Source organism: Melanerpes formicivorus, unplaced genomic scaffold, assembly GCF_026170545.1.
Source record: "Melanerpes formicivorus ecotype bairdi unplaced genomic scaffold, bMelFor1.0.p_v2 SCAF_19, whole genome shotgun sequence".
NCBI lineage: Eukaryota > Metazoa > Chordata > Aves > Piciformes > Picidae > Melanerpes > Melanerpes formicivorus.
In genome coordinates, this window is record NW_027142371.1 from 1,896,636 (window position 1) to 1,924,026 (window position 27,391).

Here is a 27,391-nt window from a genome sequence, read left to right on the forward strand (position 1 = left end):
TTACGTGGGGGGTTGGGGTTTGCTCCGTAAAGCAGGAGGAAACGGGGCGGCAAATCAAGCGGCAGCTGCTGTGGGGGGCGTGGGAAGCGGCCCATACCTGGAAGTCAGAGGAGTGCTCCTTCTGCAGCCCCTCTTTGGTGGTGTCATGGCTGCCAGGGCTGGAGAACGGGAAAGAGTCCGTGTGCTCCTTGAGGCTGCTGCTGAGGTGGTCAACCTTCCTCACGAAGCAGCCCAGGTCCTGCTGGAGCACGCCCAGCCGCATGAGGAGCACGTTCATCAGCTTGGCATCGCTGGGGCTCTCCCCAGCACTCCCCAGGGCCTCGGCCAGCAGCCCCTCCGTGCACTCGTTGTCCAAGCAGGCCTTCAGCCCCGAGCTGAAGCCGTTGGCGTCCGAGATCAAGACGTCGATCGCCTTGCTGACGAGCGCCGCCTGGTCCCGGATGCCCAGCAAGGTCTCTAGGTCCTTGGACTTGAGCAGCTTGGTGAGACCACCGTCGGGCCCCTTCCCGCCGCCGGGCAGCCTGTCCTGCCCGTTGGCTTCGCTGCTGCAGACGCCGTCCCTCCAGCCGGCGGTGGGGACGCACTGCGCGGAGTCGCCGGCCTCGGCGTCGGTCTCCAGCATGGGCCGGGTGGTCTGGCAGGAGGCCAGGTCGCAGCGCTGGAGGTTGGAGAGCAGCACTCGGTTCTCATACTGCAGCTTCTTCACCTTGCCGCTCAGCTCGCTGATCTGCACCTTGGCCGTGGCCAGCTCCTCCTGCGAGGGCTCGCTGACCACCGAGCAGCTGTCCTCCGACAGCGTCACATCCAGCTCGTGGTCTGACTTGTATTTGCTCAGCTCGCCAAGGAGAAGCTTGTTCTGGTCCTCCAGCTCCAGCAGCGAGCGCCTCAGGAGCTCGGCCTCCTCCTCCACGAACTGCAGGTGCCGGTGCAGCTCTGCCACCGTGTCCCCGGCGTCCCCGCAGCCGGCGACGCCTGCCAGGAACCGCGCGTCCTGCCCCGGCAGCTCCCTGTCCCCCTGGCCCCTCATGTCGTCCATCTCCGCCCGCAGCCCGCGGTTCTCCACTTCCAGCTCCACTATCCTCCGGCTCAGGATGTTGGCTTCCTCCTCCACCAGCTTGAGGTGGACCTTCAGCTCGGCCTCCCGGGAGTGGGGGGAGTCAGCCAGCTCCTCCACGGAGAGGGAGCTGTCGAGGTCCCCGTAGAGGGACCTGTATTTCAGCAGCTCCTCCTTCATGCCGTCGTTCTCCTTGGCCAGCTTGGTCAGCTTCTTGCACATCAGGGCTGACTCCTCCTTGGCAAAATGCAGCTGGCATTTCAGGTCTGCACTGTCCTCCTGGGGATTGAAAGGGTGCAGGCATCACAAAACTGCTGCCAGGGTGGCTCCAGGGGAGCCCTGGGAACATGCCACCCTCCCACCCTGGTGACCCCAGGGAAGATGGATGCTGCTCTTGCTCAGAGAGAGGAAATGACTTCGAGACCCATTCAGAGAGCCTGGAGACAAGGTAGGATGCCTGGGCAAAGTAAGCCATGAAGGGACATTGAGCCACTGCTGAGGATGCAGAGACCGAGTCCAGCCCTGCCACAGCCTGATCCTGGGGAGGAGGGGGAGAGAAAGCCACCAACAGGGGCTCCTCCCGAAAGCTGGCAAAAGCTGAACAACTGATCCTGTGCCACTGCAACCCCCTGCTCGGCTGGGCTCCTCCTGCTCCACCCCAAACACTCCAACACAGGCTGGAGAAGTGGCCTTGACTGGAAATCTCCTCAAGTCTCAGCCTTCACCCAGCACTTGTCCTTGCTGCCACCACCCTGCTAGGCAAACTCCTCACACCAGCTCTCTGGTCCCTTCCCCAGCTCTTCGCTCCTTGGGACCATTCCTCTGCATGCTTTGGTTAAATATAGCAGTGGGACCTCGGCTGTTTGCCCAGGCAGACCATTGCTCTGCTCTGGAGAGCCTTTTGGATGGAGGACCAGGATTTCCTGACGCCCAGCTCGTGGTTTCCCGTGCCGTGGGGTCACTCGAGTGCTCTGAGCTCCAGCACGGTGCCTGCCAGGAGGGGACCTGCTGGACTGTGACCCTCACCCTGTGGTACCTCCTGGAGCTCTGGGTGGGTGCTGGAGATGGATGAGCCCTTTGGCCAGGTGGTTGCTGTTCCCAGCAGCTCTCTGCCTGGCTGAACTCATCCCTTTTCCTGTTTCTTTGGTGGGCAGAAACAAGCTGCCCCCTCTCTGGGAGCTCCTGACCTCCCCCAGCCATGCTCCATGCCCACACTCACACACCCCCAAGCCCCACAGCAGCAGCTATTTGCTCTGCAAACTTCCTGTGCTGCTTATATGGAGGTCAGGGGTGAGGGGGGTCCCATGGGTTTGGAGGGGAGGAGGGGGGGCAGTTATTCCCCAAACACCCTGCCCTGCCCACAGGAACCACTCTGCTGCCCTTGTGCACATGGAGACCCAGCCTGGCCAAGGCACAGTAAAGCTGTGTGTCCCCACCCCCCCCTGCCAATTAGCTGCAGAGATTAGGGGAGGGCTGGGGCAGACATGACCTCAGTTCCTGTTTTTCCAGGGGAAAAAAAAAAGTAGCAGCTCCACGTGTCCCTCCCGTCCTTGGCACTGCTGGAGGGAGCGACACACACATCTCCAAGACCACTTCAAGCACTCTTTGCACTCTGGGGCCAGACCTCAGTGCCAAGTCTCTGCCCCCCGGCTCCATTTTTGGTGAGCACTGATGCTCACCCAGCACAGGCAGGCAGGAAAAGGGCCCAGGAAGCCACTGATGAGTCACAAGCATCTGTGCCCGCAGGACCATGCTGTAGGGAGGGTGCACATCCAGGGTGTTTGCATGCAGGGAGTCTGCTTTCCAACCCTGGCTCCTTCCAGGAGCATCGATCCCACCTCAGAGCTGGGGCCATGTGCAGCTCCATGTCCCCAGGCTGAGGGGTCTCAGCTCTGTCGGGGTGTAGGAAGCAGGGGATGATTTACTGTAGCCCAAGGCTGAGTTTGTTTCCTGCCCCAGGAAGATGCAGAGGAGGGGCTGTATTTAAGCCTGAGAAGGGGGATGATGGAGAGGCTTCTAAGACAGCCCCCTTGGCTTGGGGCACAGGGGAGGTGCAGCACAGTCTGGTGTTTGGGGAAATGGGGAGTGGGATTCTGGGACCACCAGCTGGCCTGGAAGGATGGACTTAAAAGGGAGACAATATATGAAAGACTGAAATGGAAATTCTCTGAGGGCCTGGAGATCCCTGTGCCACAGGTGGGTTGTGCCAGCAATGACAGAGGCCACTCAGAGAGCCATGAGGTCCCCACTATGAGATAGTCTCAGCAGGGCCTGGCAGCAGGGCCTGGCAGCAGGGCATGGATGGCTGTCTCCCTCCCTTGCCTGGCTGTGGAGGAGCAGCTCTGCTGCCTTCGGCTGCGGATTGTTCCAGCATTAAGAGCCTCCCATTTCTATTCCTGCAGCAGCAGCTCTGCCCCTCCGAGCCCCACTAACAGCATTAGCAAGTCACAGCAGCTCAGCCCAACAGCAAGTGACAGCTGAAATCCTGCTGCTGACGACAATCCCCCCTCGCCTGGGCTGCCCCTGCTGTGGGGCAGGGACAGCTTGGCCTCCACTGCGCCCCACGGGGACCCTCAGCTCCCCCAGGCTCCCCAGAGCTGCTGGTGGAGGCAGGAGGAACTCAGGCTGCAACCCAAGAGCAGAGGCAGCTTTGCAAGGGGGAAGCCAAAGTCCTTCAGCTCCTCACTGCACACGCAGGGAAAGGGTTAAAGCCACCAGCAGGCCACTGATGCTCCATTGATAAAGGAGACAAGGGAGCAGCTGAGGACAATAAGGATGGCCCAGCACATCAATCCCTCCCTTATGCAGGGTCTCTGAAAGGCAGGGAAGTCTTGCAAGGGAAGAGCTGGCACTGCCATGCTCAGGTCTGCTTCTGGGCCAGGCATAGTCTCCAGCTGGCACCGTGACCTGGGGCCCTGGTGGGTCACTGCGGCAAGTCCCAGATGCCCTGGCACTGGTACCTGCACTGATGGCTTCTTGTCAGCCTTCCCAATGGAGCGAGACCCTCTTTTCTTCAGGGAGTTCTGCAGAGAGAAGAGCAAGCTGTTACCCACAGCACCATGGCACAGCACCCTGGCACAGACAGACATGCTCCGTGTGGATGCACATTGATGCTAAACTCCTTCACCCGCTTGTGAACCCCAGAGAAACAGCAGAGCCCCAGTGAGCCCAGGCCCTTTGCTCCGGGGGAACTGGACTGGCAAACATCACATCATGGGCTTTGCCCAGAAATTCCCCCTGCAGGCAAGCAAGCAAGCAGTGAGAGAGCAGGAAATGAGCCATGGAGAGGCTGACTCACGGTCCTGTCAAGGAATCCAAGCCCCAGGCCAAAGGGATGGCTCTCAGGGGCATCCCAGTGTGGGAGCAGCAGATGAGGAAGTTCCCCATCACCTCTTCCCCAAGCAAGGGACATGTGCCAGTCACTCAGCTATGGGGACTGCTCCTCAGCAGGATGATGCTGACTGTCCTCAGGGTCTCTGGGGACAAAAGGGACAACCTCCAGGCATGAGGACAGCTGGGAGATGAAGAGGCCAGATGGAGCAATGAGGGAAACTGGAAGTGGGAAAAAAAAAGCGGCTGCTCAAAGCAGGACCAGTTATCTGTGGAGGGGAGAAAGGGAAAAGCCCTCAAGAACATCCACACAGCCCCCTATGAATGCTGGCTGATCCAAGTGCCTGCCCTGGACCTATTTCCAGGCTGGTGCTGAGGCCCAGCAGCCAAAGAAAGCAGCTGTGAAATGTAAGCTGCTGCCTGTGCCAAGGTGTCAGGCTCCAGGCTTTCCTATTAAGGCCATGACCATTGCTGGAGCTGCTGCTGTTGCTGCAGAGCCTCCCCTGGGGACGGGCTGTGCCACACTGGCATCCCTCACCCCCACCATGCTGGGGAGCAGGGCTGGCAAAGGGCATCACCCAAGCACAGCACCCTAGGTCAGATGGTGGCTGTCACTGCTCCACCTTGGGAGGCACCCGTGGGGTGGACATGCCCAAGAGCCTCATCAGAATGCAGCTTGACAGAGCAGGCTTGGCATGGGATACCCAGACCAGTCCCACTCCTCTCCTGCACCCCAGCAGACAGAGCTGGGGTAGAGCTGGAGGTGCAAACCCACACACCTTTGGGGATGACCTGCCCATCCTGACAATTATCCAATTATGGGAGAAACCTCTGGGAAGGGAGAAATAATCAGCCCTAAAGGCTGAGCCCAACCCTGCACAGCCTCTGCTCTGCCTTGGCTTGGCTGCTAACAAGCTCTGCCACGCTCTGAGCCCTGCGGCAGCTGGGAGGAGGTGAAGGAAGGCTGTTAACTCACTCCTCTGTCCAATTAGTGCTCTGCAATCACTGAGTAACCCCAGTGCCCTTGCTAGCCTGGAAACACAGCATCCCTGGGCTCGGGGGAGCTGTGCTCCCAGCTCTTACATGCCTGGTGCCAGCCAGCAGCATCCTCTGTGGGCTCAGGGAGCTGCAGAGAGGGGCTGTATCCTGCCCCACACCCTTCTGCCAGGGCAGAGCAGCAGCTGGTGCTCAGGTCCCCGGGCACTGAGCACCCACCCATTTTCTCTGCCTGCTTTGCAAGCTCCAGAGCAGTGCAGCGTGGCTCCCAGCGCCATCGTTTGTTATTCAGCCTGCGCTGGCCGGCTGCAGGAAACCCATTTCACGCCTGCTAGGGGAGGCTGCGCAGTGGAGGGCCAAGACCCAGCCTCTGGGGTGACTCTGCTCACCACCACCCCGCAGAAGGAAGCTGCAGAAGGCATAGGTGCAACCATAGCCAGCTCCTGGCACTTGCCAAGAGATGGCCCCACCATCAGGAAGGTGCCGCTCAAGATGCCAAGCCATGCCCCAGCTCCCTGCCCCACAGGGGAGTGTGGCTGGGGGTAGAGAGAGCCCTCCCTGTGTCGTGTCCTCACCCTTGGTGGGAGCAAGGCCCCAGCTCTGCCACCACATCTCTTCCCAGGCACTGCCCTGACTGCTCAGTCAGTGATGCTTCCCGAGGCTCCCCAGGGACCCCCAGCATCCCGGGCAGTAGGGAAGTAGGTTACAAGGGCTGCAAGGGATCACAAGCCCAGGCTGCCTCTGGCATTCTTTTCCTGCCGCTGAGCATGACACTGCGCCTGGCCGGGAGCTGCTCCCAAAGCTGGCATGGCACAGAGTGCCCTGGGCCCACGCATGACATGCAGCTCCCCAGGACACAGACAGGGCTGTGCACCCACCCAGCTCTGCAGCCCCTCCAGGATGCTGCCATGACACCCCTGCGACACCGGGGTGCCGTCACTGCCATGCAGCCCCGCGGCTCAGCCTGCTGCGAACCAGCAGCGTGCGGTCAGGATGCGGCCAGTGCCAGGCACCGTGCCAGGGACACCGTGGACTCCACACATCATTCAGAGCCTTGGCCACTGGGAATTGGGCTGGGCTCAGGTGGCCTGGCTGAGCAAGTGGCTGAAGACACATAAAGTGGCTCTCAGTGCAGAGGGAAGTCCCACAGCCCCCCGGGGTGGGGCAGAGCCAGCCCACAGGGCGGGAGGCAGGCGCTGCTCAGGTTTCACAAGCATCTGCAGCAGGGTTCGGGTTTCAGCGAAGCAAGCAGGGAAGGGAGATCCCCCGTGCAGGGCCAGGACACCTGCTAAGGGCAGAGCCCTGGGGACACCTCCCAGTCCCTGTCCCACATCCCCCTCACCTCTCGGAGCTTGTCCATCTCGTTCTGCACCACCTGCTTGGCCAGCTCTGTCTCAATGAGCCGCTGGCGCAGGTCCTCGTTCTCCTCCTCCAGCTTGATCCTCTTCTTCTCCACCACCTCCAGCTCGTTGTGGAGCCGCACAGAGACATCCTTGGCCACCTAGGGACACCACGGGGCTGTCAGCAGGCAGGGTACAATGTGCACAGGGCTGGGACCGCAGTGCCTGGGCACCTACAGTCCTCATGCAGAGGTAATCAGGCTGTTACTGAGACCCTCTGGAGCAGGCTGCTCTTCTCCAGGCTCAACAGCCCCAGGGCCCTCAGCCTTTCCTCCTCCAGTCCCCTCAGCATCTTTGTAGCCTCTGCTGCACTCCCCAGCAGTTTCCTGTCTCTCCTGCACTGGGGAGCCCAGGACTGCACCCAGTCCTCCAAGTACTGTCTCACTAGAGCAGAGTAGACATGGAGGAGAACATCCTTGGGCTGCTGGTCACGTTCTTAACACACCCAAGCCTGGGCTACTAGCACAGTGTTGGCAGCAGCAGGCCCCACTGCAGGGCTAGGGGGCTCAGGCCATGTGGTTCACCTCCTGTTCCCCCCAAGGATGGGCTGCACTTTTTTCCCAGAAAGAGATAAGCTGGAGGGGAATGTGTTTGGCAGCAGCACCCCAATGTGGGCTGCTGGGCTTGTGGCACATCTCAGTTCTGGGCCCAGCTGGTTTCTGCTCTAAAAGCTAAGTTACTCCTGGAGCTGCTGCCTGTCCCCACTGAGCTGTCTCTAGCTGCCACCGGTCCCCACTCCTGGCAGCAGCCACGTCAGCAAGAGCCCTCAGCAAACACTCACTGGCACCAGCAGCTCCTTGAGGCCTAGCAGATGGTGAGGTGACATCACTCCACAGAACTGCCCCAGCCTGCCTGCCTGCCTGCTGCAATGCTGGAGGCTCTGCAAGGCTTCCCTGAGGGCTGAGAAGAGCAGTTCCCGGGTCCTGGTCCTCATGCTCCCTCCCTGTGCAATTGTGCTGCTCCAGCAACCCACAGTGGTGGCCACATCCTGTTCCCATCAGTGCAGGATGAGGGAGCTCAGTCCCATGGCACACAGTCTGCACAGGATCAGCCTTGCATGTGGCACTGCAAGACTCAGTCCTTGGTCAACACTGTCCCTCTTCAGCCCAAATATTCCTCCAGACCAGGTGTGAGCTGGAGGTGCTGCTCCTCACTGCTCCATCACCACCACCAGTGGGGAATTGCCATTAGTGACCCCACAAAGAATCAAAGTGTCAGGGGCTGGAAGGGACCTCAAAAACTCATCCAGTCCAGCCCCCCTGCCAGAGCAGCATCACCTAGAGCAGATCACACAGGAACACATCAAGGCAGATCTTGTATATATCCAGAGAGAGACTCCACAACCCCCCTGGGCAGCCTGCTCCAGGGCTCTGTCACCCTCACAGGGAAATAATTCTTCCTCCTGTTTCCATGGAACTTCCTCTGCCTCAGCTTCCACCACAGCCCCTTGTGCTGTCCTTGGGCATCACCCAGCAGAGCCTGGCTCCATTCTCTTGGCACTCACCCTTTACATCTTTATAAACACTAATGAGGTCACCCTCAGGCTCCTCCTCTCCGAGCTACAGAGCCCTCAGCTCCCTCAGCCTCTCCTCACAAGGAAGATGTTCCACTGCCTTCATCATTAAACAGCACCACCCAGCAGAGCCCTCTGCACCACAACCTTCCCTGCCACTCCCTTCTGCCTCACCATGGCCACATCTCACCATGTGGTAGTTTCAGGCTATGCTCAACTCTCTGCTCTGTCTCTCCTCTGCTGTGCACAAGAAGGTAGGGAGCAGGGAAGAGGAAGCTCTATTAGCTCCCCTGGTTTGTTTGTTTGTTTGTTTGGGGGGTGGTTCTTGTGCTGTTTATCAGTTGTAAATACATGTAAATATATGCAAATATTGCATATTTAATCGTGAGAAGACTGAGAGGGGATCTCATCAATGTGTATAAATATCATAGAAGCATAGAATTAATAAGGTGGAAGAGACCTCAAAGGTCATCAAGTCTAACCTGTCACCCAACACCTCAGGACTATTAAACCATGGCACCAAGTGCCACATCCAATCCCCTCTTGAACACCTCCAGGGATGGGGACTCCACCACCCCCCTGGGCAGCACATCCCAATGGCTAACATCTCTCCCTGTGAAGAACTTTCTCCTCACCTCAAGCCTAAACTGCCCCTGGCACAGCTTGAGACTGTGTCCTCTTGTTCTGGTGCTGGTTGCCTGGGAGAAGAGACCAACCCCCTCCTGGCTACAACCTCCCTTCAGGGAGTTGAAGAGAGCAATGAGGTCTCCCCTGAGCCTCCTTATTGCTGTCTGAGGGCTGGGTGTCAAGTGGAAGGGGCCAAGCTCTTTTCAGTGGTGCACAGTGATAAGCCAAGGAACAACAGGCTCAAACTTGAACACAGAAGGTTTCACCTCAACATGAGGAGAAACTTCTTTACAGTGAGGGTGACAGAGCCCTGGAGCAGGCTGCCCAGGGAGGTTTTGGAGTCTCCTTCTCTGGAGGCTTTCCACCTGGATGCATTCCTGTGTGGACTACCTTAAGTGATCCTGCTCTGACTGGGAGGTTGGACCTGATGATCTCTGGAGGTCCCTTCCAACCTCCAGCAGGGTGATGCTTTGTGTATGTTCATTGCCTGTCGCTGTAGACTGCAGTTTGGCTTGTCAATACAGCTTCATTTGCCTCCAGCTGAGCTGCTCTGGCAAGTGTAATGGTGGGAGGGAATTTTCAACTCCCCCTCCCCCCAAATACCCCACTGTGAGGGAGCTGGGGCCTGACCTTGACGTCCTGCTCGAGGCTGTGGATGAGCTCTCCGTCCACCTGGCCGGTCTGGGCGACGCGCAGGCTGCGGCGCTCGGCCTTGCGCAGCCGGTACTGCAGGATGCGGCAGGTCTTGCTGGCCTGGTCCAGCTGCTGCCGCAGCTCCTGCAGCTGGTACACATCCTCCTCCATGTAGACATCCCTCATCTCCAGCATCTCGGCGCGCAGCTCCTCGATCTCGTCCTGCCAGGACATGCGGTGTTAAGAACGGGACCGACCCCGCCTTCCTCTCCCCTCTGCCACAGCTCCACACCACAGCTCCCCTGCCCTCCTCTCCCCTCTGCCACAGCTCCACACCACAGCTCCCCTGCCCTCCTCTCCCCTCTGCCACAGCTCCACACCACAGCTCCCCTGCCCTCCTCTCCCCTCTGCCACAGCTCCACACCACAGCTCCCCTGCCCTCCTCTCCCCTCTGCCACAGCTCCACAACACAGCTCCCCTGCCCTCCTCCACCCCCCAGCCCTCTCCACAGCCTCTCTCTGACCCCCCAGCCCTTTCCACAGCCTCTCTTTCACCCCCCAGCCCTTTCCACAGCCTCCCTCTGATCCCCCAGCCCTTTCCACAGCCTCTTTCATCCCCCAGCCCTTTCCACAGCCTCCCTCTGATCCCCCAGCCCTTTCCACAGCCTCCCTCTGACCCCCCAGCCCTTTCCACAGCCTCTCTCTGACCCACCCAGCCCTTTCCACAGCCTCCCTCTGACCCCCCAGCCCTTTCCACAGCCTCCCTCTGACCCTCCCAGCCCTTTCCACAGCCTCCCTCTGACCCCCCAGCCCTTTCCACAGCCTCTCTTTCACCCCCCCCAGCCCTTTCCACAGCCTCCCTCTGACCCCCCAGCCCTTTCCACAGCCTCTCTTTCACCCCCCCAGCCCTTTCCACAGCCTCTCTCTGACCCCCCAGCCCTTTCCACAGCCTCCCTCTGACCCCCCAGCCCTTTCCACAGCCTCTCTTTCACCCCCCCCAGCCCTTTCCACAGCCTCCCTCTGACCCCCCAGCCCTTTCCACAGCCTCTCTTTCACCCCCCAGCCCTTTCCACAGCCTCTCTCTGACCCCCCCCAGCCCTTTCCACAGCCTCTCTCTGACCCCCCCAGCCCTTTCCACAGCCTCTCTCTGACCCCCCAGCCCTTTCCACAGCCTCTTTCACCCCCCAGCCCTTTCCACAGCCTCTCTCTGACCCCCCCCAGCCCTTTCCACAGCCTCCCTCTGACCCTCCCAGCCCTTTCCACAGCCTCTCTCTGACCCTCCCAGCCCTTTCCACAGCCTCCCTCTGACCCTCCCAGCCCTTTCCACAGCCTCTCTCTGACCCCCCCCAGCCCTTTCCACAGCCTCTCTCTGACCCTCCCAGCCCTTTCCACAGCCTCTCTCTGACCCTCCCAGCCCTTTCCACAGCCTCTCTCTGACCTCCCAGCCCTTTCCACAGCCTCTCTTTCACCCCCCCAGCCCTTTCCACTGCCTCTCTCTGACCCTCCCAGCCCTTTCCACAGCCTCCCTCTGACCCCCCCAGCCCTTTCCACAGCCTCCCTCTGACCCTCCCAGCCCTTTCCACAGCCTCTCTCTGACCCCCCAGCCCTTTCCACAGCCTCTCTTTCACCCCCCCCAGCCTTTTCCACAGACTCTTTCACCCTCAAGTCCCATCCTTGTCCCATCTGAGCCTTTTGGGCTCAGAGCCAGCTGGGCACCAACACCCACCCACCCCCCACCCCCGAGCCAGCCATGTAGGGATGGGACACAGCCAACACGGGTGCCTATAAATATTTGTGGTAAAAGAAAGAGGAAGGTGGGGGAGGGAGAGGAGCTGCAGGAGCAGCACAGGCAGCAGCCACAGCAAGGAAAATGTAGGTCGGCTTTGGCAAAAAATGTGTCAGGGAGGCAGGCAAAGGAAGGGGGAGATGGCAGCCGAGGACAGGGAAGGCAGCACAGGGAGGCCAACAGTGCCAGGGAACAGAGGTTGTCCTTTGTTTCACCACCAAGCAGCAAGCACTGGGCTGGGTCCTCCCTTCCACCCCTTCCCAGTCTCCTGGCGCTAAGCCTCCCCCGGCCCAGCAAAGCCTCTGGGGTGGCTGTGGCAGCAGGGCCAGGGGTGACATCCTGCTAGCACCAGCACACATCCTGCAGGTCTGCAGCACACAACCACTGTGGGACCCTCTGCAACAGCCCCAGCCCCAGGGCAGGGCTTTGGCCACACAGAGATACTCAAGGTTTGTCCCGTTTGGCTCCTGGGGAGCCACACAGCAAACACTCCAGCCATCATGCCAGGTGTTCTCCCCAGCGAGACCTGGTGGACCTGGCACACTCCTGGGACAGGACTGAACATCTATCTTGCCAAAAAACACCCACCCCCCCACTAAGCACCTCCCATCACTGCCCAATGCAGCTGCCACCCGAGAGGTGAGGGGCTCGTGCTGATGCCTGGCACCACAGCCCAGCCTGGGAAGAGACAAGGCCAGGAGATGGCACAAGCAAAGGGAATGCACATCCCTAATTCAGCTCAGCTAGAGGGGGACAGGACCCCACTGCTCCCAGCATTGCCCACCACAGTGACCAGCAGTGCCATGCTGGCTCTGCCAGGCGCTGGCAAACTTTGCCACCCTGCTGGCCCAGCCCGGACAAAGCCCCAGCTGCAAGAACTCCCCCGAAAAGCAAAGCTGAGCCTGAGGAAGGGGGGTGGCAGCTGCAAGGACAAGTCACAGTGGCTCACTGTTGGCTATAAACACTCAGTGACAAAGAAGGAACGTCAGTTAGACAATCCTGGATTATCTCCCAGCCCCAGGCTGGCAGAGCCCAGCAGGACTGTGGCCACCAGTGTCCTGCCACCCTCCACTGCTCTGCTTCTCACTGGGGGGTCTTGAGCACAACAGCAGGGCAGAAACAGCCCCGAGGCACAGAGATGGGCAGCAAGGAATCTGGGCTGCTCCAGGGACAGCCAGAGATCATCCCAATACGGAGCATCGCTGCAGGCACGTTTCAGAAACGCCTCCCCAGGCAGCTAAGGTGTGACACCCACCAGGGACAAACAGCATGTGATGGCAGACAGCAGATAACAGGCAGGGTGCAGAACCCTATGGAAACCAACCACCAGCACTGCTGATGCCACAGGGCAGTGCCATGGCCCTGGGGACACCAGCAAAACCCCTAAAAGCCAAGCCAGCCTGGGGAGCTGGTTTATAGGACCTGCTCCTTGGGATCTGGTCTGTGGGACCTGCTCCTTGGGAGCTTTCATTGCACACCGCAGGCAAGCCCTGGGGTGCAGGGAAACAGCCTCGGCCACGGCTTGAACGCGACTGCAGAGCTGTGTGGGGCTGCCTGCGTCCTGCCCCAGTGCTGACCAGCCTGGCTTCCGTTTGCCACGGGACATCCCCAGCCGGCAGCTGAGCAGGGCAGAGAGCAGGGACCTTGGAAAAAGCCCAAGCAAACCTTACACTGGCTGGAAGGAAGCCTGGGCTTGCCGTGCTGAGAGCTCCTGCTTGTTTATGCCTTGGGTTGTAGCAACCGTTATTTTTGGGGAGGCCGTGGCTGGCCTGAGCTGCTGCTGGGCAGAGCCTGGCAGCACAGCCCTGAGCTGCTCCCTTGCTGGGTACTCCTGTGAGGAGCAGGGCTGGGAAACTGGTGCCTCTCCTCACTGCAGCTGCAGGAATTCACTTGCATCCCCTAACACCAACAAACCCTTTCCAGCAGCCACAGCCCAGCAGAGCCACACAGCCCGCCCCAGCTTGTCCCTTGGAGGCAATCCATGCCACTAAGCCCTAGTAACTGGATTAGCATGGGAGAGCAGAAAAATGCCAGCAACCTGGAAGAGAGCTTAGGATGGCAAAGCTGACCCCCTCTGCAGCTGGGCTGCGGTGGGCAGAGCAGTCCTTTGGTGCCTGGAGGGAAATGCATGTGGTGCACCAAGGAACCCCAACAGCTTCAGGGGTCTGGGGGCTGCTGAGCCTCACCCTTTGCATCTGCACCTTTTCTAGAGCTGATGGCTCACCTCTGCAAAACCAAAGCAGCAAAGAAGCCCCAGCTAGACAAAGGTGCTAGGGGAGCCAGGAGTGGAGAGAAGCACCCTAGAAACACCCCAGATTCAGGGCTGGCTCTGCAAGTGTGAAGCGCCGTTGTTAAGTGGCGCTGAATAAAGCGTGAAACGAGTTGGGCAACACAGGGGATGAGATGAATGACCTCTCTCCACCACGACCACACCCGCGGGCTGCTCAGCATCTCCTTCCTCTGGGATTACCTGCTCCTCCACTGCTGCACCCCAGCTCAGCCCATCTCTGCAGCAGCAAAGGTGCCACAGCAGGAGGGGGTGGTTATGTCTTGGAAAAGACCCCCCTGGGAATCTGCAGACCAGAGACTTCTTTTAAATACCCAAAGGAGAATGGTGTGCAGGAGCAAACACACCGTGTGTGCTGGCAGGAGCCAGGTTACACCCAACAGAACAAGCCAAGAGACAACATACACAGGACCATAGCATATTAGAGGCCAGTCCAACCCTTCAGCCTTCTCTGAGCAAACCTCAGGGACACTGTCTCCCCCTGGGGAGATTATTAAGGAAGCTAAGAAGCAGCAAGGTGGGATGCCAACCACCCAGTTCCAGTTCAGAACCACCTCCCCCTGGCATTTCCAGAACAGGAGAAGGCAACAGCTACAGCTGTGTCCATACACCTACAGGACATCACCTCCCCCAGGAAGGGCAAGAGCTGGAAAGGGCTAAGCTTTAGGGTGAGAGGTCGGCACGGTGACATGGCAGGAGGGAGACCAGAGAGGATGACAGAACACCCCTTAAAATACAGCTCAGACCCGTTGTGGGTTGCAGCAGAAGAGTTAACCCCTCCTGGATCTCCTGCCCAAAGGGAGCTACAGCTGATTTAGGCTGCTGCGGGAACACAGCAAGCTCGGAGCAGAGCTGGGGACTCGCAGCTCCTCAGCAGGATCCACTCCCTTCTGGAGGCAGAAAGCAGCAACGGATACAACCCAGGATCATGCAAATCATGACATGGCTGCTGTGGTGCTGCTGACAGCACACCCCCCCTCAGCACCGGCAGCACACCCCCCCTCAGCACCGGCAGCCCCCTCGGCACCGGCAGCCCCCTCGGCACCGGCAGCCCCTCAGGCAGCACCAGCTTCTGGGGCACAGCCAAGCAGCAGCTGCCTGCCTGCAGGATCCAGGCAGCCCTTTGTGTGTCTGAGGGGGGGCACAGCCCTGCCTGCACCCTCAAACCTCAGCGTTAGATGCCGAGGTGGAGAGTGGATGGAAGCTGCTGTTTGTTCTGCAGCAAGGCCTTTGTGTGGAGCCCGGGACAGCGCTGGCAGCACCGCGAGTGCCCGCAGAAGAGCCCTCGATCCCTCAGGCAAGGATGGGGATTACAGCCAGGAGCAACAAGCGCTGCTTCCTCCCAGATTACAGGACAAAAGCAGCAGCTTCCAATTAAGTCTGAGCCCCTGCCAGACAGGAGAGGGAATTATACTAGAATCTGCTAAGGAAAAAAAAGAAAGTCAGAGGATAGAGGTGCCCAGGTACATCCCCTGCCAGCAATGCAGCTCACCCCGAGCCTGTGCTGGGGGGCAGTGTGCTGAAGGATGGATGGGTGAGGCACACCCATGCAGCACATCAGGGGTTTCTTTAGGTGCATTTGTTATCCAAGTGACACCAGCTCTAGCCCCAGTCTGACAGCAAACATCAGCCACCTTTCCCTCCGTGCCATGCTGGAGCTCAGCGTGGCAGCCTGCGAGCCGAGCCCTGTCCCTGGCAGGCATGCCAGCTCCCACTCAGCACTGGGGAACACCCAACATTTCACAGCTTTACACCTGCCCCCATAAATTAACAGGCAAGCAGCTGGGCAGTCTCTGCAGTCCGACCCAGGCCATGCAGCATCCAACACACACGAGGCTGCAAAGCCCCTTCCAGGGTGGCTGCTGGTGGGGTGATACATAGCAGAGTCCTGCACCCTGGCTCTGCCTGCTGCTACTGGGATGCCCAAGACTGCTTCTTGGCCCTGAGGCCAGGCAGGATCTGAGCAGCAGCAGAACTGGGATCCAACGCCAACCAAGCTGTCCAGATACAACACCCAGGTTCCCACCCTAGACCTCAGTGTCCATGAGGGATGTTCTCAGTGAGCCCTTGCTGGTGGCATACACACCAGTCCCTGGGATGCTCTCAGCGATGTCCCTGTTTGCCTGGAGGGAAATGAGGCATCCCCCCCGCCCCGTGCTTTTCTCCGTGGAGCTGGGACGTGCACAAGGACCCTGAGGGCCGCAGGGTGACGCAGGGCGGGGAGCAGGAGGAGGACAGGACTGCTTCAATGTTCCATGGCTCTTGCCTAAGCCTCTTCCCACCGAGAGGAGAGGAAAGGCTTTGCAGGCATCCCCTCCCCTCGCTCCAAGCCCTCTCCCGTGCCCACTCTTTGTCTCCTGTCCCTCCGCAGCTGCTGCCGTATCGCATCTCACATTTTCCAGCCCACTGAGCAGGGCCGGGAGCTGCTTGCTCTCCATCGCACGGCTCAGCAACAGCGAGACGGGACAAGGACACCCGAGCCACCTCCTCCCTCCCCGGGCTGCCAACCCACACGTGAGGAGCAGCCCTTTTTGGGGGGCAACGCTGGGAATACCCCCACTCGTGCAGCTCACAGCAGGTGCACCCGCCCGAAAGCAGGGGCGGGAGGAGACACCAGCTCAGGCAACACACCCAAAGAGGGAGGAGGAAGGCAGAGCCCTGCCAAAACCCGGGTTGCATGGAGAAATGGGTGAAGTGTGCTTCAAGAGATGCATTTTTATCATGGCAGCTGAGGAGAGATGCAACGTGAGCTGGCACTGCTAGAGAAGCTGTGCTGGGCTCTGCTGGGAAGCTCCGACTCCCAGCGCGCGTCCCACGGGCGTAGTAGCACCACGCACGTCTGGCTCATGCCAAAACGCTGCCAAAACCCTCCCACCCCTCCCCCTCAGAAGAAAAATAATGCTCATTTCTCTTTCAACACACACCAGGCTTTAGCTGGCTCTGATGAATAAATAAAAGAAGTATCTTCATCTGCAGCTCCCGGGGTGAGTCCTAGGAAGTAAGTCACCTCAGAGAAGCCTGATTCATCCCTCCCCGAGGGGAAGGGAGCTGCCACAGCCAGAGGCCATCTCTGCAGGGCTCCTGCACACTGCTCTCCAACCTGGGCTGCATGGCAAGGTGGGTGATGCTGATTGCTTGAGTCAGGGCTCTATTTTTGCCCTACCCCTGAATTTTCAGCGGAAACACTGCTGCAGCCCAGCCCAGCCCAGCTTTCTGCTCCTTGCTGGAGACATTAGGCACATCTCCCATCTTTTCAGGGGGCACAAAGGGTGCATGTGCCCAGCTGCAACTAGAGCCAGGGTATCACCTTGGTGGTCTCCTGCTCCAGACTCAGGAGGTGTGAGCTACAACACCAGCACATGGTTACAAGCAGGATGCATTATTGTCAGGGAGGAGACCCAGGCACTGGCATGAGCACACACAGGAGATGGCCAACGAGAATCACAGAATGGTTTGGATTGGGAAGGACCTTAAAGATCATCCAGTTCCAACCCCCTTGCCATGGGCAGGGACAATTTCCACCAGCCCAGGCTGCTCAAGGCTTCATCCAACCTGGCCTTGAACACCTCCAGGGAGGGGACATCCACAACCTCCCTGGGCAACCTGTTCCAGTGTCTCATCACTCTCACTGTCAAGAATGTCTTCCTAATCACCAGTCTCAATCTCTCCTCTTCCAGCTCAAAGCCACTGCCTCTCGTCCTGTCACTCCAAGCCCTTGTCAAATGTCCCTCCCCAGGAGGAGGAAGGTGAAGAAGGGAGGGAGCCACCAGCATCCCCTTCTTGGTGCATGCCTCCAGCAGCTCTCCACTCTGCTCCTGGCCAGAGGATTTGAGCTGCTACCCCTGATGGCAGGTGAAACATCCCCACACGGGAAGGGAGGAGGCAGCTCAGAGGGGAGGGGAGGAAGCGCTGGCTCAGCCGGCAGGACCTGCCTGCTCCGTGGTCTTGGAGACCCGAGGGGCCTCATCCCTGTTTTTCCAGCTCTCAGTAAATCAAAGCCCTTAAGCTCTTGCTGCTAATTCTGGCAGGAGTTGGGACACCAGCTGTGAACTGGGGCTTTGCTAATGGACAAAGGGCCTGATTGAGCATCTTGGTCACCCAACACCCAGCTCCCACCTCGCTGCTACGATCCCCACCAGCTCTGGCAGCAGTGGTGGGGAGCTGGCATAATTTCCAGCCTGTGCCATCCAAAGGACAGCCAGCAAGACGCAGTGCCCAGCCCTCCACTCCCCAGCAGGTCGCTGCATGAGCATCCCACTCACATCCCCACACCGGAGAGAGCAGAGGGTGCAGAACACCTGCAGCCCACTGGGACGTGGCATCTGATGGGTGTTTGTGCCCACCCTGCAGCAGGCAGGTGCCAGGGTACACTGGGTCAACGTGTGACCAGAGGCAGGATGGCTCTGTGCCCCTGTCCCCACACAGCATGTCTGCCCCACACACCCAGGAACCAACCATGCCTGGAAAAAGGCCCCGGGGAGACAGGAACTGGTGGGAAAGGAGAGAGCTGGAAAATAGCCCCAGGGCCTGGCAGTGTCAGCAGGCAGGGAGGGCAGTGGGCAGCATCCCACCCTGTGCCAGGCTAAGCCTTGACCAACTGCACAGGGTGAGGTCATGCCATGCTGGCAAACCATGCCAAGCTGGGCTGAGCACTGCTGTGCCCCGCTGAGCTGTGCCAGCCCAGGCAGTGCTGAGCTGTGCCAGCCCAGGTGGTGCCCAGCTAAGGCCATGCTAGGCTTGCCCATGGTGTGCTGAGCCTGTCCATACCATGCCACAGTAGGCTGGTTCATTCCCTGTGCCAAAGCATGCCAAATTATGCTGAATTGAGCCATGCCCAACCATGCTGGACCATGTCCAACTGGGCTTTGCTGCCCAGTCCTACAGACATGCCAGGTCTTGGGCTCAACTGGGCCATGTTATGCCAAGCTGAGCTTTGCCCTGTGTCCAGTTGGTCCATGACAGGCTTAAGCAAGCTGTACCCTATATCCAGCTATGGTACACTCTGCCAAGCTGAGCTAAACCCAGCTATAGCATGCCAGGCCACTCTGTGCCACAGGTACACTGTGCCAACTTGTGCCTGCAAATGCTGAGCCATGATTTTCCCAGGGGTGCTGTGCCATGCTGAGCCATGCTCTGACATGCTACTCCATGTCTAGGGATGCTGAGCCACTCTGTGTGCAGGGATGCTGAGCCATGCCACAGCATGCCCTGTGATGCTGTGTTATACCCAGGGGTGCTGAACCATGGTGACTGCTGCCCTGAGATGCCACACTGTGTCCTGCTATTGCCCAGAGATACTGTGCCATGCTAAGCCATGCCCAGGAATGCCACAATATGTTGTGTCCATGCTGACCCTTACCCTGAGATGCCACATCATACCATGCTACAGCCAGGAATGCTGTGCTATGTCCCAGGATGCCACACTATGCCATGCTACTGCCCAGGGATGCCATGCCATACTGACTCGTGCCAAAGATGTTAAGATGTCTTGCCCTGAGATCCTGTGTTGTGCCCAAAGATACCAAGCCATGCTGACCCTTGCCCTGGGATGCCACACCATGTCATGCTACAGCCAGGGATTCTGTGCCATGCTGAGGCATGACCTCAGATGCCCTGCCATGCCCAGGGATGTTGAATCACACTACAGGCAGTGCTGCTGTGCCATGCTTAAACACATCACACCGTGCCAGGAGATCTCGAACTCTGCTATGACAGCGGATGCTGAGCATTGCTGACCCATGGCCAGGGGTGGCATGCCATGCCACACTACAGCCCAGGGATGCTGCACCACACTGTGCTGTGCCCTACAATGCCACACCATGCAGATCCTTTCCCTGGGGTGCCACACCATGCCATGCTACAGACAGCAATGCTGTGCCAAGCTGAAAGGTGTCATTCCGTGTCCTGCTATGGCCAAGACACATTGAACCACGCTGCAGCCCAGGGGTGCCGTGCCAGGCTGTGCCGTGCCCCGGGATGCCACACTGTGCTACTCTACTGCTCTAGGATGCCATGGAGTGCCACAATACCTCCCTGGGATGCTGTACCGTGCTGTGCCGTGCCCCGGGATGCCACACCGTGCTACTCTACTGCTCTAGGATGCCATGCAGTGCCACACAACAGGGCAGGGATGCCGTGCCATGCTGTGCCGTGCCCTGGGGTTCCACACTAGAGCTCTAGGATGCTGTGCCCCGAGATGCCACGCTGTGTCATCCTATAGCCCAGAGATGCTGTGCCACGCCGTGCCGTGCCCTGGGGTGCCACGCCGGGATGCTATTCCGTGCCCCACTACCCGCCGTGCCCACCTTGAGATAGTCGTTCTCGGAACGCAGGTCCTCCAGCTCCCGAAGCAAGCCGTCGGTGCCGGCGTCCAGCAGCTCCTCAGTGAGGTCGGAAAAGGCGAGCGAGGTGCTGAGCTGCAGGCGGCTGCTGGCCACGGAGGCGGCCGAGGGCTCCTCGGGCAGCGGCGAGGCCTCTCCGGCCGAGGGCGGCGGCGGCGGGGCGCTGCCCGGGGACTCGCCATCGCTGCCGCTGAGCCCCAGCTCCAGCGAGAGCAGCTTCGCCTCCTCCGAGGCGCTGCAGTCCGACACCTCAGAGCTGCTGTCGGTCAGGCTGGCCCCGGGCACCGACCCGGGCGCAGGTCCCGGTGCCGGTGCCGGCCGCCGAGCCCCGGCGCTCGCCGTCTCGGCCCCGCGGCAGCGCCCCTTGGCCCGCAGCGCGCCGCGCCCCGCCAGCCCCTTGCCGCCGGCCCGGGCTGCCGCCGCCGCCGCCGCCGCCCGCTTCTCGGGCCGCCCCTCCTTACCGCCGCCCGCCCGCCGCGGGTGCCCGCCGCCCGCCGCCAGCCGCGGGGCCGCGCCCGGGTGCCCCCCGCCGCCGCCGCGCCTGCTCTTGGCCAGCGACCAGCCGGGCACTTCCTTGGGGCGGGCGGGGGACGGCGCCCGCTGCGGCTTCTTCTTCCTCTCCGGTAACGGCGGCAGCGGCGGCGCGGGAGGACCCTGCTCCGCCGGCGCGGCCTCCATGTCCCGCTGCGCTGCGCTGGGCTCGGCCCCGGCTGCGGCTGCGGCCCCGGCTCCGCCCGCCCCGCCGCCGGGCGGGGACGCGCTCGGGCGGCGAACAAAAGGCGGTGGAGAGTGGGGGGGTGGAGGGGGGAGCGAGGAGATGGGGGGGTGGGGGGTGGCCGTGCTGGAGGCAACAGCGACCCCTTCGCCCGCCCAGCGCCGCGCCCACCTCTCCCCGGCAAAATGCCGGAGAGATCAGAGGCACCCCCGGGGGGAAAGGACACCCCCGAGGCATCTGCAGCAGTCCTCGGGGAGAGCCTTGTGAGCGGGGGTCTCGCCCGCGCATCCCTCTGGGTGGGGGTCCCTGGGACAGCCCTGAGGACAAGGATCCCTGAGACAGCCTTGGGGACAGGTCGCTGCGGCACCCCTTTTGGGGCAGGGGTTGCCCCGCGGAATCCCGATGGGGTGAGGAGCATCCTGGGGTGTGGGTACTCTCGTGGGTAAGGGGTACTGTGTGCATCTCTAGAAGCGTGGGTTCCCCCAGTGTGTCGCTATAGGTGAGGGTCCCTGAGGGCATCCCTGGGGACAGGGGTCTCCTCGCGTGTCCCCTGCAGAGCAGGTCCCTGGGGCACCCCTGTGGAGCTGGAGCACGGTGGGGCATCTCGGTGGGTGGGTGGGTCCCTCGGACATCCCTGAAGGTAATGGACCCTCGGGACACGTCTGGGGAAGGAAGTCCCCCGGGGCGTCCTCAGCAGCACAAGTCCCCTGGGAGTCCCCGTTAGTGCGGGTCCCCTGAGGCAGGCTCGGAGGTGTGAGTCCCAGGGTGCCCTGTGGGTGAGGGTCCCTCGAGTCCTCTTGAGGTTTCTGGGGCACCCTCGTGGGTGGGGATCCCCCACAGCACTACCGTAAGTATGGGGCATCCTCAGGGAGGATCCCTCATGGACCCCGTGGGTGGCAGGATCTCAGGGTCCCTTTTGGAGATGATCCCCTTAGGCACCCCCATGAGTGGCGGCCCCGCTGGCCCTCCCCACCACGCTGCCCAGGGCCGCCTGCCAGGAAGTTGGGGTGCACAGCCCTGCACCGTGCCTCTGCGGGGTGGAAACCATCAAACCCGTCAGCAGCGAGCGGCTGTGCGACTGCTCCCACCCCCAGCCTGCGTCTCTCGTCCGTTACCAGCCGGCCCCAAGCCCACTGCCAGCAGCTGGAGGTTTGAAAAATGCTCCTCTGCCTTCCCGCCCCGCAGCACAGCTGGTCACACACTCGCCAAGGGAACCGACGGTCTGCGCCCCTGCAGACCCCCCTGCATCCACCGCGCTGCCCACTTTCGGTTTTCCACGCCGGGCGGTACCACCCCGAGGCGATGACTTCTCCCCAGGGGCACTCCCGAGCCTGGCCACGGTGCGGAGCCCGCCGTGTGTCACGCCTGAGATGCACGCAGCTGGGGTTTATTTGGGTGCTCCCCGACACCCCTCCCTGTGCCACACGCAGCCCCCTGCCCTCCCTGGGGACTCTCCCCAGGAACCCTCTGGGACGTGGGGTGGGATTGCAGCCCCGCTTTGCCCGAAACTAGCCGTGCATCCGGCGCAGCAAAACCGGGATGGTCCAACACGGTCAGGCTCCCGCTGCAGGAACAGCTCCCAGCTGCACAATGCCTCAGCAGGCACTGCAAATCGGGTAGGTGCCTCTGGCCAGGGCTTGCTGAGCCCCTCCTGTGCCCATGTAGATCCCTAAGTAGTGGCTCCAGCCCATCAGCAGCTGATGACTCTCACAAGGAAGATGTGGGTGGAATAAAGGACCCCAGGTAGGTGAGGGGGGGATTGGTGTCCCAGCCACTTGGCAGTGGGAGCAGGTCGCTGGGCAATCCTGCCCCTTCTAGGCTGAATTGCAGCCTCAGAGGCTGTTTTCCAGGCTCTGGCATATTGCCTGGTCCCACTCCTTGTGGGAAAGCTGGTTGGGCTACCCCAGGCCCCTTCCCACAGCCTGGGGCACGAGGGGCAGACAGATGGTGGTGCGGAGCTGCCTTCCCCTTGGTGCAGCAGGGCAAGAGGTGCCCGGAGCTAACGGGAAAGGCCTCTGGTGTCATCAGCAGAGCCACCACCGGCCCCTGCTGCATGACTGCACATGCCCCCACGTCCCTGACCCATGCTGCTACACTCCTTAGTGAAGATCATTATCGTCCCTCCCGGCCCTGGCTGATTGTGTAACGCAGGGCAGGCTGTGGGCTGCCCTCACGGAGCCGCACAGCAGCAAGGGGGGCGAGGGATGAAGGTGGCACGACCCCAGCCTTGTCTCTGGGGACAATCCCCCCACCATGTTGTGCCAGGGGAGGTTCAGATTGGATATTGAGGAAAATTTCTTCACAGAAAGGGTTTTCAAGCACTGGGACAGGCTGCCCAGGGAGATGGTGGAGTCACCATCCCTGGAGGTATTTAGAAGATGACGTGGTGCTGAGGGACGTGGTTCAGTGGCACTGGTTTAGGAGCAGTCATGGGACTGTGAGCTCTAGGCGAGTGGTTGGATGCAATGATCTCAAAGGTCCCTTCCAACTTCTACAGTTCTCTGATTCTATGATTCCATAAGCACAGGGCACGTGATGTGCTCCCAAGACTGCTCAGGGCTGAGCACAGAATAAAATGTCTTTTCTGGAGAGACATCAGATTTCCTGGGAGGATCTTCCAGGATCTAGCTGGTCTCATCACCCACCACTTCTTGCTGGAGCTCGGGACCCATCCCAGCCTGTGACTTGCCCCTGCTCTTGTCCAGGTGGCTTCAGGTTGTTGTACCAAATGGTGGACACGAATCTCATCACAGAAGGGACAAGAATTTCATCCAGCAGAGCAGGTGCATCCATCCCATGATAAACATCTCACCACCTTTGCAGCTCAGTGAGCTGGCAACAGGCTTTGGAGCAGGCAAGGGCTGAGCCAGCCCTGTTCCGGGACCACTGCCTGGGTGACAACTGCTCAAGGGCACAAATAGGTTTGGGGTGGAAGTGGGAGGGATATTAACAGCCCTCAAAACATCCCTCAGGGCTGAAGGCAATGCAGGCAGCCAGGTTTAGAGCTGAGCCAACACTGCCCTGGGCTGGGTGCCTGGTCCTGTGCTCACCATCCCCTTGGCACAGTCACTGAGATGTGCTGGAGGACACCAAAGCCTCCCTGGCCAGGGCCATGCCAACGGATCTCACGGATGGTCTGTGGTGGTGGCTGGTCTGAACTAGCTGCTCCCAGGAGAATGATTCAATAAATGTGAATTAAACGCTGGCAGGCAGCTCTCTGAACCTCAGAAAGAAAAGCAATGAGCTTAAGCAGCCCCCTGGGCCCTCAGCAGGTCTGGCCAACAGCCAGCCCCAGCCAGGATTCTGCACATCCCTGAGCACTGCAGAGGGAAAGGTCTGCCCATTGCTCTCTGTGCTGCTGGGCATGGGGCTTGGGCAAGGCAGAATTCCTCCTGGTCCTCCCAGGGGCCACCAGGGTTTGGGAGAAGGGACAGCGATGAAGTGGCCAGAAGGAACACCACCCCCCACTACAAGCACTGGGTTGCTGGTGTGTGCTCCTGGCACAGGAACGCCAACCCTGCAGGTCCCAGCCACCACCTCCCAGGGGGTGCACTGGCATCGATCCCACCGTGCTTGGAGTGGACAAGGGCAGAAGCACCCCAGAGGTTCAGGGGGACATATCCCTAAATATGGGCCCTGAGGGCACAGGGCAGAGGCCAGGTGATCCCCAGGAAGCAGCAGCAGATCTTCACACCTGAACACCTTTCTGGATCAGTGGACTCTGCGCATGGTCTGCTCCTTCTCCTCTGGCTCTCAGGCAGCGCTGGCTTGGCTCCAGACCCCTGATGAGGCTGTCAGGTGCAGTTTGAGTTAAGATGCTAAAAACCCTGTAGCAAGGAGATACACAGCAAAGAGCCCTGGAGAGTGGCTAGAGGCAGAGCCTGAGCCCCCAGCCTCCAAAGGTGACACACACCATGATGACCAAAGCTGGGAAACCCCCAGAACTCGATGAACCTCTAATTTCCTAGGGAAATAGTTGCTCTGCTTAGCCAAAAGTCAGCATCCCCATTGTTCAAACAAGGTTTGAATCCCATGTTAAGCACTTCCAGTATTTCCCTACCCACCATTTGAATGACAAATACCCCAAGTGTCTTATTTTTAAACACCTGTGTGCACAGCTTAATGTAAGCCCCATGCTCCCCCCTCCCCAGGGCTGCTTCTCCCCTGGGCTTTCTGCTGCCAGGGAGGGTCTTGGATAAGCACAAGGATGGAGACATGCAGCCAAGGGCACAGTCAGCATCCCAGAGGAGGCTGTGGGAGCTGAGGGGTCAGTGTGTGGCCTGCCATGCTGTTCTCGCAGCTAGTGCAATTGCTCTGCTTTCCAGCTGTGGCACATCTGCTTGTAGAGCTGCTTGATGTGCTGGTGCATGGAGGATGGTCTGTGGCAACCATAGCAACAGGGCTGCTGTGGTTTTCCACCTTTCCCAGCAGAAATGATACTGATTTCTCCCAAATTTGCTGCTGCCTGAGAGATGCCAGCAAAAACCTCTGGCCAGGCAAGAGAGAGAGGCTGATCTGCCCATGGGGAAGGTACCCAGTGGGCTGTGGTGTTGAACCCACTTCTACCAGCCCAAGTCCCTGCAAAGCCTTGAGCCCTCCCAAACCCTGGCTCTCTTCATCTAGCAGCAGCAGATTGAGATCCCACTAACAGCTTGGATCCCACAAGACAAAGGAGGAAGAGGGAGGAGGAGCTGAGTTTGGCTCTCTGGGGTCAGCAGCAACCTGAAGGAAGAGAGCAGGATCAGCACAGAGCTGTGCAACAGAGCATGATGGTGTTGCCCACTGGAAGGGCTATTGGAGTTTGGAGATTGGGGCCCTGGGTGCAGGAATGGCCATGGGGCTTTAGGGTGTCAGAGCCACCCTCCCAGGTCCTGAGGGCATGCTGGGATCAGAGCAGCACCTGCTTTCCAGAGCACACCACCAGCATCTCACCAGCCTGCAGTGAGACATGAAAACAAAGTATGGATGAACAGAAACACAAAGACCCACCCTGGGCTTCCCTTTGCTGACCTCCAGCTGCTCCCACTCCAGTTAATGTCAGGGTTGCTGCAGCTGCAGGACCCACTGGTCCAGAGCCAGCAGAGCCTGGCCACAAGCCCCACAGCCTCTCCCTGGGCCAATCCCACTTTCCAGCATTCTGGACTTTGCAGCTCATGCTCTCCTACCATCACTGGCGGTGCCTGTGGTTCCTCACCCCGAGCCTGTGCAGGTTCCAGAGCTTCACAGAGCCCCTCCAGCCTGCACTCTCCTTAAGGTAGGTCCCAGAGCTGCACAGAGCCCCTCCAGCCTACACTCCCCTTAAAACAGGTCCCAGAGCTGCTCAGAGCCCCTCCAGCCTGCACTCCCCTCAAGGCAGGTCCCAGAGCTGCACAGAGCCCCTCCAGCCTGCACTCCCCTTAAGGTAGGTCCCAGAGCTGCACAGAGCCTCTCCAGCCTGCACTCCCCTTAAGGTAGGTCCCAGAGCTGCTCAGAGCCCCTCCAGCCTGCACTCCCCTTAAAGCAGATCCCAGAGCTGCTCAGAGCCCCTCCAGCCTGCACTCCCCTTAAGGTAAGTCCCAGAGCTGCTCAGAGCCCCTCCAGCCTGCACTCCCCTTAAGGTAAGTCCCAGAGCTGCTCAGAGCCCCTCCAGCCTGCACTCCCCTTAAGGTAAGTCCCAGAGCTGCTCAGAGCCCCTCCAGCCTGCACTCCCCTTAAGGTAAGTCCCAGAGCTGCTCAGAGCCCCTCCAGCCTGCACTCCCCTTAAGGTAAGTCCCAGAGCTGCTCAGAGCCCTTCCAGCCTGCACTCCCCTTAAGGTAAGTCCCAGAGCTGCTCAGAGCCCCTCCAGCCTGCACTCCCCTTAAGGTAAGTCCCAGAGCTGCTCAGAGCCCCTCCAGCCTGCACTCCCCTTAAGGTAAGTCCCAGAGCTGCTCAGAGCCCCTCCAGCCTGCACTCCCCTTAAGGTAGGTCCCAGAGCTGCTCAGAGCCCCTCCAGCCTGCACTCCCCTTAAAGCAGGTCCCAGAGCTGCACAGAGCCCCTCCAGCCTGCACTCCCCTTAAGGTAAGTCCCAGAGCTGCACAGAGCCCCTCCAGCCTGCACTCCCCTCAAGGCAGGTCCCAGAGCTGCACAGAGCCCCTCCAGCCTGCACTCCCCTTAAGGTAAGTCCCAGAGCTGCACAGAGCCCCTCCAGCCTGCACTCTCCTTAAAGTAGGTTCCAGAGCTGCACAGAGCCCCTCCAGCCTGCACTCCCCTTAAGGTAAGTCCCAGAGCTGCACAGAGCCTCTCCAGCCTGCTCTCCCCTCAAGGCAGGTCCCAGAGCTGCACAGAGCCCCTCCAGCCTGCTCTCCCCTTCAGACATGGTCCTCTGGGCTCTTCTGCTGCAGCCCAGTGCTCCCCTTCTTTCTACAGCAGTGCTCCCAGGAGCTGCTTTTTGGGGGACTCTTGCTTTTGGAGCACCCAGCCACTGCACTCAGGTCCAGGCTGCACCTGCCTTGCGCAGCTTTCCCCTCCCAAACGCTGAAGGACTTGGGCCAGACACAGGCAGCACACTGAGTTCCCCAGCCTGGCTGTCCCTGACACTGGTGACACTGCAGTGGGGCAGGATGGAGGGGTTCACGAGGAGCAAGGGGGAGAAATTTGCCTTAGGAACCCAACAGTACTCAACACATCTCACCCACAGTTAGCCCATGGGCACCAGGGGAAGTGTCCCTGCAGTGTGACCCAGGAGCCCAG

At 60.2% G+C, this 27,391-nt stretch overlaps 1 protein-coding gene across 2 annotated transcripts in view; it reads right to left on the reverse strand.

Annotated features, from left to right (window-relative positions):
* MTCL2 (microtubule crosslinking factor 2) overlaps nt 1-20,132 on the reverse strand; it is a 33,302-nt gene extending 13,170 nt beyond the window's left edge. Inside the window, exons 1-5 of one of the 2 annotated variants that reach the window (XM_068149773.1) lie at nt 19,931-20,132; nt 9,551-9,775; nt 6,723-6,881; nt 4,015-4,077; nt 98-1,333 (exon numbers count right to left, since the gene is read on the reverse strand). In XM_068149773.1, coding sequence (XP_068005874.1) covers nt 98-1,333; nt 4,015-4,077; nt 6,723-6,881; nt 9,551-9,748 — 1,656 coding nt within the window. In that variant the 5' untranslated portion in view covers nt 9,749-9,775; nt 19,931-20,132. Of the gene's footprint in view, nt 1-97; nt 1,334-4,014; nt 4,078-6,722; nt 6,882-9,550; nt 9,852-19,930 lie in introns of those variants that run through there. The other variant, XM_068149774.1, reaches the window with a different exon arrangement.
* Nucleotides 20,133-27,391: the final 7,259 nt, after the last annotated feature.